The sequence below is a fragment of the Austrofundulus limnaeus genome, unplaced genomic scaffold, assembly GCF_001266775.1.
Source record: "Austrofundulus limnaeus strain Quisiro unplaced genomic scaffold, Austrofundulus_limnaeus-1.0 Scaffold210, whole genome shotgun sequence".
NCBI classification, from domain to species: Eukaryota; Metazoa; Chordata; class Actinopteri; order Cyprinodontiformes; family Rivulidae; genus Austrofundulus; species Austrofundulus limnaeus.
In genome coordinates this window covers 396,019-409,954 of record NW_013952612.1, presented here as the reverse complement: position 1 = coordinate 409,954, position 13,936 = coordinate 396,019, and the positions used below count along the sequence as shown (strand labels likewise).

The window sequence follows — 13,936 nt, the reverse complement described above, 5'->3', positions numbered from 1 at the left end:
CAGTTCTTGTTTAGTAAATCAGTCTCAAAACAAGATCAAAGACTTTTTGGCTGATATAAGGTTTTAAAACTTGGTTAGGTGGGCAGTTTTTGCAGTGTAGGAGGCAGAAAAGTTGAACTTAGTCTCTCCTGGTGCTGCAAAAATGCCTTTATATTCTGTCTGGGTCAGATTTTTAACCCTTTCAGCATCCTAATGATGTTTTCTGAGCTYTTATGTCACAGTATTTGCAACAGAGCTTCTAAGGTCTGGACTTACCAACTACAATTTGATGGTCTTCATTCTCCTCTGGTTCTGGATGGACATGTCTTCCCTTTTTGACATACTTTAATTAATTTGTAAATAAAACGTTTCTGCGCAGCTATATAGTCGTAAACCCCTCTATCAAACTAGAATGGACCGCTCTGGAAGCTGGAGGAGTGATGMGGTGTGAAGCTCGTCGTTTGACAGCCTCAAAACGAGTTGATCTAAGACACGCCTCAGAAAAGGGGCGGGGCTTGTYGAGTTATTCACAACTTATTATTCAGTCATTTTTTAGACATACAAAGCTGAACATTAATGTAGAAGCAGCCYAAAACTATCTTTACTATATTCTAAATGCTAATCAAACATTCAAGATGGCCGCCACAACTAATTTCAAGACATACGGCAGAAAAGAGGCGGGGCTTTTGGAGTTTGAAAAAGGAGGATATCAGACAAAAGCATTGGATTTTCACTTTACATAGACCCAACGGAATAATTTAAATGTGAATAAGAATGATTTAAAAGCATCATATGTCTAAATTTAAATGACTGAAGATTCTCATTCCTCCAGATTATGATCAATGCAAAAAAAGTTTGAAAAAAAAAAAGACAAAAACTTCGGTATTTTAGTGAGGAATTCTAAAAATTATAGACCTATCTAAGAGACCTATAGTGTTTATTAAATTGTTTTTTATTGACATTTTTTATTTCCTTTCTCAGATGGTCATGAATGTATAATGAGATGTTTACATAGAYTATAATTTTTAACTTGAATTTTGCTCTTTCTGTTGAGACTGGGCTCATTACTGCATGTGGTTCACTCTCTGGTGGCCACAAATCAGTAACTTTTACTTTTTGTTTTAGGTCATTAAACTCRACAGTTTTACTGTAATAGTGAAACMCACACAGACCAAGAACGAAAAGAGAACTCTGAGGGATATTTGTGGCTTTTTGACAAAAGAAATAAATCCAATAAGTATTTCATATCTTAGTGTATAATTTGGATGCTGTGATGTACTCTCCAAGTCCAACATGTGCAAAGCATCACTGCGGAGAACTTTAATAAAACACCTGAAAGGAGATGCGCTCAGGCTGGAGCCGCTGGGCCGACAGGAATGAAAACATCACTTCTATGATTTCAGCTAACAAAGGAGCGTTTAAGTGAGTCTTCACGGGTGAAAAGACGTGGCAGCACTTATCTGACACCAAGAGTGGAATATTTTAAAATACTAAGAGGGCACGTGGGAGATAGAAATGAGACATATGGTTGCATAGATTGAACGGAGAAGAGGAAAAGTAACATTTCTGCCAAGGTCAACAGGCCACTGGTGATAGAAAAAAAAAAAGCAGGAGAGTAACTCGCACATTWACGTCTTACCGCAAAGATTATTTGCTGACTTATAAAGATTTAATCCCGGCTGACTTTTTGTCAGTTCATAGACGCTGAATCGAGGAAGCAAGAGCAATATTTTCACTTCATTCATCTCAGTGGGGTGGCCTGCGCTTCGGAGCCAAGTGTGGTTAAACATAAAGTCTAAAAAAACACACTACTGTTTTAATAATTATATAGGAAAAGTGCAGTGAAATCAAATGTAATACACAGACTGTGTGTTGAAATGTCATGTCTTGTTTGTAACTTTGAGCCTCAGTTCTTAAGGTTTGTTCGGGAATTGTAACGTTTTTCTGAATTACATTAAAAGGTTAATTAAATCTAGGTTTACACTCTGACATTCTGCTGTTTTAACATGTGATTTTCAATTACTGTGAAAAAGCAGCAGAGGGTTTAATTAAAACAGGAAACAAGAGAAGAAGGAAAAATCTTTCAACTTAATCTATATATTTGTGTAAAAATAGGAATTCCTCATTGTATTCATTGTCTCAAATAGTCTTCAACGGAAACTAAAACACAAATATTTTATTAAAACCTGAGTTTTCACCTCTACGCAAGAGGATTAGGGCCACTGAATTCTGACTCTCACAATTCCCTCAGAATTCTGATCTTAATCTCATAATTTGGACTATTCTCATAATTCTGATTTTAATTAATCTTAAAAATCTGACTTTTTTGTCAGAATTATGACTTTTTTGTGATTTTGAGATTAAAGTCAGAATTCAGACTTTAATCACAGGATTCTGACTTTAATAATTCTCAGAATTCAGACTTTTCTGAGTATTCTGATATTTTTTCTCAGAATTTTAGAAAAAGTCTCAGAATTCTGTGATTAAAGTCAGAATCAGGAAAAAACACGTAATTCTGAGATAACATAATCATTCTGACTTTAATATCAGAATTCTGACTTATCTTTCTCAGATTTATAGAAAAAGTCTCAGAATTTTGAGAAAAAGTCTCAGAATTTTGAGAAAAAGTCTCAGAATTTTGATATTAACATCAGAATTATTATTTTTTATTTCCAGTGGCCCTCTTCTCTTTTGTTCACATCACAACAGTTCGATTTTTAAAGTTATTTTTTTCCCCTAAAACTGTTTGTTTTACCTCCCGGTTAACATGATWTTCATCCTTATCTACACCGTGGCTCCTTTAGGATGCTCGTACGCCGAGGAGCTCCACGAGGAAATGAAGTCCATCCAGACGACCTWCAGGGGTTCATGTCTGTGTCAGGGAGGCAGAAGTTCAGCAGGTGTCAGACTCKCGGGGAGCTTCACTCGTCAGCTCTTCATAAATACACACGGAGCTTTATGCAAACACAAGTTTTCTGCAGTTATTCAAAGCAAAGATGAAGGTTTTGTATCCAGGTTAGGATKCTCGGCAATCAAGACAAGTTCATCGACGAGACAGAGGGAGCAGAGGTCAGGGACCACGCAGGCGCTTATTCCCCTTCAGGAGGGAAAGTTTTCTGAAACACAGCCTGAAGCTGTCAGCTTCTTCTACCTTGATTTTTCAAACAAAACATCTCTGCAGCTCTTTGCTTACAGACAGCTGCATTAATAAAAACATGCTCTGCAGGTTGGACACTTTTTACCATCTGTCTTTATTTGCATTGGTCAAAAACTGGTAAAGGGGATATTAAGGGCCAGAAAAAGGTGGAGGCAATAAGGGTTCACTCAAAAACAAACTGAAAATATTTCATTCCATGAAAATGATTTTACTTTTCTAATTGGAGAATAAAACTTCTTTTAACAGCATTTTAACAGCAGGTTTTGGAGGAGAACTTGTCCTGGTCTGATGGAGGATTCTGTTTGTTCAAAAGTCTTTTATTTTTAGGTTTMGTTTCATGAAGCTAATGCAGGAGTGTTTATTCTGAAACTGACCCACTGTWTTTTAGTCTTTCACAGAGATTTATTCCCTGCAAAGCTCTTTTTAACCTGATTAGATCCGAAATACTCCTCCACATTCCTCTTCCAAATGAAAAATATGCATATTTGTCGCCAAAAACAGTTCAAATCTTGGTTTAAAATTTGATGCCATGTTCCATTGTGAATAAAATACACGATGTATTTACTTTGAAACTTGAGCATTTTTTGCTAACTTCTTTTTGAAATGTCTGATTGTTTTGTCACGGCTGAATGGAGGTTGGACTCAAGAATGCACACTCTTCTTTTAGACAAAGCAAAAGGCCGACGTGACAGCAAATATTTACAATAAAAATGAAAATGGTGTTAGGAAGCCAGGTGTGACTGAGAAGTTACTGATGGCACAAAACTAGACAAATGAAACACGACTAAACACAATAAAATAATACAAAACAACAAAACACAATAACCAGAAGGGAATAAACCTAATAATAAAAAACACAAAAGCTACCAAAAAAATAACCCAAAAACACAGATCCTGACACGTCTGCATCATATAAATAATTACTCATCACCAGGATGCAGAATATAGAAATTGCGAAAGACGTCTTGAACTTGAATAAATCCGAGACTTTTCCACTCCAAGTGTTGTGCCTTCATGCCTCTCGCTCCTCTTGATGTCCACACCCGGTTCACATTATGTGGTCGAGACGCTAAAACACACAGAAAGCGTTGTGAGCGTTGTGATGACAGAACAAAGAGACAGGAGTGAGGAAAATGTGGGGTTTCTACCCCAGACCCGTTGTTATTGCAACAATCGGCAATCACATCAAAAATCACATGGTTTTCTAATTTTGTGCAGCCGGACTCCGGATCCTGGTCTGCAGTTATTGAACCAAAAATGATCGAAAACGTCTGAAAGTCAGTGAACGCAGCGTGAGGTTGGAAAGAAACAGAGATAAGATTTTTATTACWCTGAGCTGGAGGAGGGACAAGTTTTACCTCTGCAAACCTGAACTGCTCACTGCATGAGGTGTTTTCAGGCTTTTATTATGAAASTTTATGAGTTGGAGGTCATTTTAAAACTTTAAAATTTATTTTGTAAGTTTTCCTCTCTTCAGCTTCAGCTGAGTTCACGGRTCTGATTCTGACACACTCCAGCGCCACACGGTGCACTTGTTACCCCAGATCCCTATCAGTGCTACTCTCCTGTGCGTCACCCTTATTATCCGGGAGGTGGGGGGGGCTTACCCCCCACCCCCCTACGACTGGTCTGAAGTCCCCCAGAAGGCCCAGATCCCAGTGAAACCAACATGTGGTTTGAGTTAGCGGCTCTGAAATGAGCGCTATTCCAGTTGGTGAGCTTGTTGGTCTGACTTCACTTTGTAAACGTAAGTGGACCCGTGTCGAGCTAATTGTGTTCTTGTGTGTGCCGGCACCGGTTCCAGAGAAGATGTTTTATGTCCTGTCTGGGGTTTGTAGTTCAATTCCAGCTCAGGAAGCGAGGGTGAAGTAAGAAGTCAGAAGGTTTTGTCTCTGGAAAATCAACAAAAAGAGAAAAGAAAACCTGCTAAACTTTAGTTCTCTCTCTCTCTCTCTCTCTCTCTCCTTTTTTACGTTTTACAACTTGGCCTCTTGATCAAAGTTTATCTGCAACATCTCAGGAAGCAGAAATGAACCAGCTCGTTTGTTCCAGCTGTTTTCTCCTTCTTCTTTTTTTAATAACATCTTTCTGCATCACATCAGATCTGTTTTTCAGCCCAATTTACTCACCGACACAGAAGTTCCTCGAAACGACTGATAGTCATCTCTGAACTTATAAAGCTGTCCCGTTCAAAAGATGGTCGGTGAACATGAATCAGACTTGCAGCCAAATATTTTAATCTTGTTAAATGGTGAAAATAACTGTTTTGTTCACGTGGGAATAAGTATGATCAATAACTAAAGTGATGATTTCCTTCCTCCATTTTTCCTCATGAGTAGAAGCTAAACTGCAGAACCAACTCGTAATTTAGTTCCTGCTCTCAAGCCCGTAACACCAAAACATATTTGTGATGAAAAGCGATGATCGGTGAGAAATAAACCCAAACACGTCTGGATTTAACAGGACAACAGCCACCTCTGATCTGAGGTCTGATCTCAATAAAAAACAAAGTACTTTTTTGTCCTGTGATGGGACACCAGAGAATGCGGTCGTGGCGTCGTGGCCTGAACTTTGCCTCGTCGGTGAACTGACCGTCCCGCTGGGACCCGTCTATTTGTTGGTGCAGCAGTATATTTATCAACTCCCCGTGCTTCTCAGTGGCACTGATATCCTGAGGATGTGGAGTCGGAGGCATGAATAGACGTCCGAACGGACGGATTGTTTATTTGTGAGCTGCTGAGGGTCGCAGCYTGGCAGGACGAGCTGGCATCGGCTGATGTTCCCAGAGATGGGAGGACCTGCATCTTTAGCCCCCACCCTGACATGCTTTGTGTTCTGAGTGGGTGGTTTCTCTGCAGAACCTCGGGAACCTTCTGGAAAGAACTCGTTTGTGTTACATTCCATGTTTTTTAGATGATAAAGCGACTTTTCCGTCACGAGGCGAAAAACGTGCCTTGACAACTTCTGGAAGAACATTTAAAATTTGTTCTTCGTGAACATTCTCATATTGTATCGTAAAATTCAAGCTTTTATTTCTCCAAAAGCGCTGTTTTATGATCCTGTAAAAGTAAACACAATCCCATAATGTTTACCTCATTCCTTGATAGTAAATGTCAGCTTGGTAACTCACCAAATTGAGATGYGAGTTTTGCGGTAAACACGGCTGTCATGCCGGTTTTCTCGTGGAGAATATTTACACCGCGTGAGTTTTGAGCCGTCTGTCAGGCACGTTAACGGCTGTGAGAGAAACGGACCAAAATGTCAGATTGTCACTCAAAACCTGTGGGAGGCCTTTGATAGCTTCAAACCGGTGCCAGACTCTTGCAGTTTGGTTGGCACCGCTTAACAAAAACACGAARGGAGCAATCAATATTATGGAACGTGTTGTAAAAACGCACAAGCAGGCAGAAGTGATCAATTCTGGGTGTTTATTTATAACACAAAACTAAGCATGAGCCAGTTATAATAAAAGCCTGACAAGGAAGAGGGGGGGAAAAAAGAGAAAAGTGAGTGTTTTATATACTGAGGAAGATAATGATTAAAGCCATGAGGTGGAAAATGAGAAAACAGGACCAGTTTTGTGGGAAAACAGAAGGAAGAATTTAACACTGGGGCAAACTGAGGGATGTAAAGAACCACAGACGAGTCAAAAGAACCTAAACCTAAGACAGACTGAAAACATGAAGACAAAAGCCACAAATTCGACCGAAAAACCAGAKACAATCGTGTCGACGTGCCGTTTTATCTTAATAAAAGGCAGAAGCTCAAACATCTCTCTCGTTTTTTAATCCACAGTTGGAGGGTTTCATCCAGAGGAGTTTAAGGCGAGACGTCGCCAATATCCAGTCCCACGTCGTTCACAACCAAACAGCCACGATGCTGGAGATCGGAACCAACCTGCTCTCACAGACGGCCGAGCAGACGAGAAAACTCAACGTGGTCGAGGCCAAGGTAACCAACACGTCCCCCACGACAGAGCTTCCTCTGAGGCAACCGCATTTATTCTTTGTTTATTCTTCCTTTTTTTTTTTTTTTACCAGGTTCTGAACCACACGTCACGGATAGAAATCCAACTTCTGGAGAATTCTCTGTCCACCAACAAGCTGGAGAAGGAGCTCCTTCTGCAAACCACCGAGATCAGGCAGCTGAGAGACAAGAACAGGTGGGACATGTGGGACTTCTGTCACAATCTGTGGGTTTTTATTTGTTTTTGTGTTTTCTGTTAATTATTAACTGATTCTCTACAATAAAGGAGAAGCAAAAAGAAAATCAAAGTGAATCCAGATTAAAATAAAAAAATACACATTACCCATTTCTATTCATGCCAAAATTCTAAGCAAAGATCCAGTGCAATCTGTTAGTGCTCTATATAATAGRGCGGTATGAGGGCTAAAATTAAGATTATTGCACAACCAGCGGTTGCTACATCCTATCTGATTAATGATAGGCCGGCACTGGTACCTCTACAGCTGACCTCTGTAACTGAGAAGCCTGCGCTGACAAARGAGAAGGAGACTATTCATTTTTATTTATTTATTTATTACTATTATTATTATTTATCGATCGTTATTTACCCAGGCAAGTCCTMTTGAGATCTCATATCTCTTTTTCAAGGGAGGCCTGGGCCTGAAGGCAACCTATTGTACACATATTTTTCATTTGTGTCAGCATCAAAGAGGCTAGCAACTAGCATGGATGAGCTGGCATTAGCATCGGAGAGGCTAGCCTCATGCTAGTRGCTAGCRTTTCCGATGCTAACGCCAGCTTATCCATYCTTGTTGCTTTTTTATTAATCTGTCAAAGAACTTCAAACCAGCTTAACTGTACTTCCTTTTATAGTAGACGTGACAGTTTGTAAGTTATCAGAGATAATGTGAAAGCTAAGAGAGAGCAGCCTGCAGGAAACACAACCTCAGCTGTTGCTGTGAGACACACCAATGTTTGGAATCACAATATTTTTATCATTTTTCACTCTGAGGTGAACTTGGACGGTGCAGCGGGTGGTGAAACTTTCGGAGTGATTATCAAGTGCGTTTCTGTTTACAGTAACATATCTAATGCAAACAGACACGCTCAGACTGTACATGTGTGTYTGTGGGACTCGAAAACAGTAGTTTTACATTGTGTGAGAGATTTTTCTGTTAGCAGGATGAACCCTCTGTGGGTCAGGAGACACAGACCGAGCTAAGAGCTACAAACATAAAGGCTGCTACAAAACATTAAATCTTAATGAATCAKTTRGAAACAAACAAATCTTTCTGTTGCTCATTTTAACTGTTSAGACCCAGATCCTCCCTACAGTTCACACAGGTGGATGAGGTCACATTTGGTCAGAATGACCTCAGCACATTTTCYTTTTCCTCATTTCATGAYACATGCTTTGATTTGTCTTATTAATCAGGATAACACAGAAATATTTGGTTTGAATCTTATTTTTATGTTATTCTAATGAGGAAATACTTGGATTTTAGGATTTACCAGCTGGAAAYAAAAYAAGCTTTGCTAGCTGGCAGAGAAYAAGACAAAAATGTAAGATTTTTCTGCTCAAGTTGTGTTTTGTATCTCAAAAAAGAGATTTTAAATTTCTTTAAGATTATATTTCAGGTATTTCATTTAATGGGGACATACAGTATTATGCAAAATCCACTTATTTTAGCTGTTAAATACATTTTGGTGTGGACTTGAAGGCTCTCAGAGGCAGAACCTAGTTCTGCAAAGATARCTTTATATTCTGTTTGGGTCACATTTTTCAGCACATTTGGTTTTTACTATTTTCTATGATGTTTTCTGAAATATTACATCAAATTATCTGCAACGGAATTCCCATATAAGGTCTGGACTTACCAACTACAATTTCCTCGTCTTAATTCTCCTCTGGGTCTGGGTCAGACTCTAGTTCTGGGTCAGACTCTGGTTCTGGGTCAGACTCTGGTTCTGGGCCAGACTCTGGTTCTGGGTCAGACTCTGGTTCTGGGTTGGACTCTGGCTCAAACCTGTAAGGCTGGATGGACAGGTCTTCTGTTGTTGGCATCTTTCAATTAAATAAAACATTTCTACATCATTAGAAAACATAACCTCCTCTGTCAAACCGGAGTGGACCGGTCTGGAAGCTGGAGGGGGGCGGGGCTTGAAGTATCTTAAAGGAACAGTAACAAAACGAGTTGCTTTGAGACGCACAGCAGAAAAGGGGTGAAAGAGGAGATGATAAAGTTAGAATAAGGAAGAATTCAGACCAAATTTTTGTAGTTTTACTGTATAAAGACCCAACTGAATGATTTAAATGTGAAAAGAAAGGATTTAAAAACATTAAATGACCTGTAGAGAATGTATTTACGTATTTATTATATTTTGTAAAATGCACTTAGTTTATTTGGAATTTAAATTAAATAATTATATGTAGCTGCTGTTTTTCTTACCTGCTTTGGTCTCAGTTTGTATCACTGAAGCTGATTTATTTGTCCAAACTTCTTAGAATAAAACTTTAGAAATGTCCAAGAACTTATTATAACCTTTTCAGCTCACATTAAATTGCATCCACACGCTCGTAGATTTCAGCATAAAGTTACGTTTTAACACCTCGCACACAAACCGCAGAGCTGCAGCAATCAGCCGCTCACCGTGGCGCTGAAAAACCATTTCCTCATTCATGTGCAGGTCYGTGCATTGAAGCAGCCAGGAACTGATCAAGTTTTTCAGCTGTGACTAAAYCCTCACCTGTAACAGAATACTGTATATCGCTCAAACGAGCCGCGTTGTTGGACYTGATCCTCCCTCGTTCTGTTAAACGAGGGAGGATCACGTCCAACAATCAGCCACACTTCCACCAGACTGTTTCATTTACAAAATGTGGACGTTTCATCACTTCTTTGGACTGTAAAGGAAAATATTACTGAACTAGAGGGAAACTGTGATGCATAAACACAACTAATGAAGATTTAATATTTACTTCGCCTTTGATGAAAAGATTAAGAGAATTGGCTTTTTATTTTAAACAAAATACTATTTAATGTCATTCTAAATAACTGTGTTGTAACAAAGTCAGCACTTTCATCTTGACCAAAGCGTCCTGGCAATTGCTCTAGGAATTCTCAGAAAGTTATTTTTGTATATCATACATCAAATTTTACTCGTTAATTATAATTTATTTGCTGTACTCACATTTTAGGCTTCACTTATTGCTCTTTTAATAAGGTTCAAACAACACAATGTTCTTTTAAGAATACACTATAATCAGTTTAAAAAGGAAAATACTGAAACAAAGTTCAATCCAGTTCATCACAAAACAGAAAAGCTTTCAGAATTACAGAATGTTTGATGCTGATTAATAAACAGTTTTGTTTTTTTAACTAAGATGTGAGTGAGAAATAGTTTACAAATCACAGTTTTTGTCTTGTTTGTTCCTGTCTGAATGTCAACAATCTGTGGTTCTAAAAGCAGTTAGAAACAACAGTTAGTTTAAAGGAGCGAAACTTKCTACAGGTTTCTATAAACAACACAACAAACCAGATTTAGACACGATTTTAAATAAGAATTATAACAACTCTGTGATAATGAGACACTTAACATCWTGTTTCATACATTAGGTTGTAAAAACAGCACTTTGCATCTGTTAGTGTTTATAAAACTGACCCGTCTGCTTATAATACAGCCTAAACTCAGCACAGATAATTAAAACTTGAATTAAGCAGAATAAATACAAATAATTCGTTTGAGTTCGTCAGAAGCTCGTTTGAGTTTTCCACCCTGATCCTGCAGATTAGCAGAYAAGTGAGCGTAAACTGGACACATGTCCCACGTCGTCCCCCCGAGACCACCGCCACTCCCTCATCGGCTTTCATTCGTTTGGCCCGAAACGTTGTTGATCTAACTGTGGCCTGGAGTCTATTTTCAACAGCTGGACTGCTGGTTCAGCTGCACAGATAACGACAGCTGCGGTCTGATCTGGCAGGAAGAAGAATGGTGGAGTTATTAATCTTTATTTCACTGTTACAGATTTTTTTTTTTTAAACGAGAGGGAGTAATTCAGGAGTTACAACCTCTGGTTCATTACAAACAGATTTAATGTAAACAGTTTGGCTTTCATGTCCTCCCTACCCACCAGCTTTATGCTCAGCTGTATGTCAGCATTACACTTTAGTCTTTTCCTCCTTTGATCAGAATTAATAAAAAAATAATAATAAAAACACATTTTCTCTTATTCTGAGGGAACTGACCATAAATTCAATCCCATTTCRTTTACTGCTGATTTGTTTTCTGCAGTGGACACAGATTTAACGGTTTGTTGGAGGAAGTGACCTTTTACTCCCATCTTTTTCAGCAGATGGGTGATAAATGCTGTAATATATTCCCTCCATCTGACTCCAGCAGGGGACACTTTCAATCACCCAATGTTCCGTCATTYTGGTGTTTTCAAATCGGTTTTCTCTTGTGTGCTTCAGGTAAACAAGTAACTTTCACCAGCCCTGTTTSAAAGTGTCTATGACGTGCAGATCCTTCAAATACAAAATATCAAAGAAAACTTCTTTATCCTCCTGAGGCCCAAGCTTCTTTTATGTGCATTTTTTTCTTTCTCCAAGATACATGAAATCAGTAGGACCTAATAAGTATAATATCTAGACTCTATCATGGTACAGTAAGTAATTTTTGCAACAAAAAAATGATATCCTCATATGAGTACACTGGGTTTCAAAGTGTCACCCTTGCTGAGGAATACCTAAGAAATTACAAAACTTGAGAAGCTTCATGATAGCCTTTCTAGGAGTAAGATTTTCCTATTTATTTTGACAATACAGCAGCCAGCAAAATCAGTGAAACACATCATCATCATCTTCCATGATAACTTTCAGATTGCTCTTCAGTTTGAAGAGCAGATCATGTGACATAATGGCAGGAAAACACAGACCATTTGACCAGATCATAGGTATACTGTAGGTATAAGTAATTGGTTGAAGAAATCGACCACTTGCTAGAATTTCCAGATTTGTTTAACAAAACTTTGTGGCCAAATACACCACTTACACAAACTATTTACATTTGTAAACTCTTCTAAATATCTGCAGGTTTATCCAAAATCCAGGCACAATTAAAAACAAAATTATAGTCCCAATGTCCTCAAATGAGGACTTTATCTTTACAGACATTGTACTTTGCTTCAGTTATAAAAAAATGAAGCTAAAGATGTAACAATGCATAAATATACTGGCTTCAATTCTTTAATGTAATTTAGATTTTTATTTTGGCCATTTTTTACTGAGAGTTGTAGAAGCTTTTTACAGGGATCCCCACCATCTTTTTATCACTCAAATGAGTGTAATATTGTCACACAACCACTAGAGGGCACTGGTAGTGTCCTTTAATGAGGCCAAATTGATGAGGACACAGGGTCTCAGGAGGGTTAATTTAAGAAACTTGACATAATAAACATGATCTTACTTATTTTATCACATAACAGGCATATTTACTTTTTAACTTAAGCCAAAGTGAAACAGGAAGTGACATCAAAGGGGAACTCTTTAAGAAAAGGGAACTCCCTGGTCTTTGTTTATTGAAACAATAATATTTGAACTCTGACTCTTCTTCGTTTCTCTGATAGTGGCTCAAAATAATATAAAGAAACATCACATTCTTCTCTACTGTCTGCAATACATTTTAGTAATGATCGCTTTACATGTAGCCATTCCCCTTTGACATCACTTCCTGTCATTTTACGTGTGAATATCTCAACAACTGTTCATCTCAGCTGTGTAAAATGTGTTTTGCAATATGTTCTCAGCATTTTCTTCCAAAAATGCATCCATATTTATTACAAAACTTTGATGTCACAGGCACTTTAAACTTGACTGAATGCCAATAAGAGATCATAAAACTCTTTATTATAAATGACATCTAAAGGGAATTTCAAAACAAAAGCAAACTCGAGTCAACTTTTATTAAACTTACAGAAGAAACTTGTGTGTTAAATGAGTTTCTTTTCTTTTTTCCAGTCATCTGGAGAGCAAAGTTCAGATGTTGGAGTCTCAGCAGAGAGGAGAGCTGGAGGACATGAGGGTGGAGAAGAACAGGCTGCAGGTACAGTTACCAAACAGGACATCTGGGTGTTATTAAAGCACAGAAACATCACCGGCAGGAGACTGTTTGGACAGGTGTCTGAGTTTTTATTAAAATGAATCCTGTCAGGACTGACGGGGGGCAGATTTCATGCTCATTAGATCACACATCAGATGGYTTTTTTGAATCTTTAAGGTCGTTTATTTGACAAGAATGACAAGAGGCTGGTGCAGAATCATACAAAAATACAAATATATGCAAAGTAAAAACACAGATGAATCTTTTCTCTCCCAGTCGGTGGTCAGGACTCAGATGGTGGCGATAGAGTCTRTGGAGCGGCAGCTGAAAGTCGCCACCAGCAACAACACGGCTCTGCAGAAGCAGCAGGCCCAGCTGATGGAGTCCGTCCACACACTCATCAACATGGTGGCCACGACTACAGGTACACACACACAGACACACACACACACACATTAAATAAATTCCTGCTGTGATGTATCTCATCACGGTTTTGCCTCCAGGCTCGCCTCCTCGCAGCCAGATGTGGAAGGACTGCGCAGACGCTTACAAAGATGGTCATTCTGTCAGCGGCGTTTATCACGTCTACATCGGGAACAGGACCGAACCTGTGCAGGTAACCCCCCACCCCCACCCCATGTACATAAAGTATTATTATTATTGTTTATTGTCTATTACACATGTGTCAAACACAAGGCCTGCTGGCCAAATGTGGCCCGCGGGTGACTCCTGTGT

At 38.8% G+C, this 13,936-nt stretch overlaps 1 protein-coding gene across 2 annotated transcripts in view; it reads left to right on the top strand.

The window, feature by feature from the left end:
* The window catches only part of angpt4 (angiopoietin 4), a 90,893-nt gene that overhangs the window by 68,763 nt on the left and 8,194 nt on the right, over nucleotides 1-13,936 (top strand). For both annotated transcript variants that reach the window (XM_014019130.1, XM_014019129.1), the window contains 5 exons: nucleotides 6,932-7,087; nucleotides 7,177-7,298; nucleotides 13,120-13,204; nucleotides 13,478-13,625; nucleotides 13,705-13,817. In XM_014019130.1, coding sequence (XP_013874584.1) covers nucleotides 6,932-7,087; nucleotides 7,177-7,298; nucleotides 13,120-13,204; nucleotides 13,478-13,625; nucleotides 13,705-13,817 — 624 coding nt within the window. The remainder of the gene's footprint in view (nucleotides 1-6,931; nucleotides 7,088-7,176; nucleotides 7,299-13,119; nucleotides 13,205-13,477; nucleotides 13,626-13,704; nucleotides 13,818-13,936) is intronic.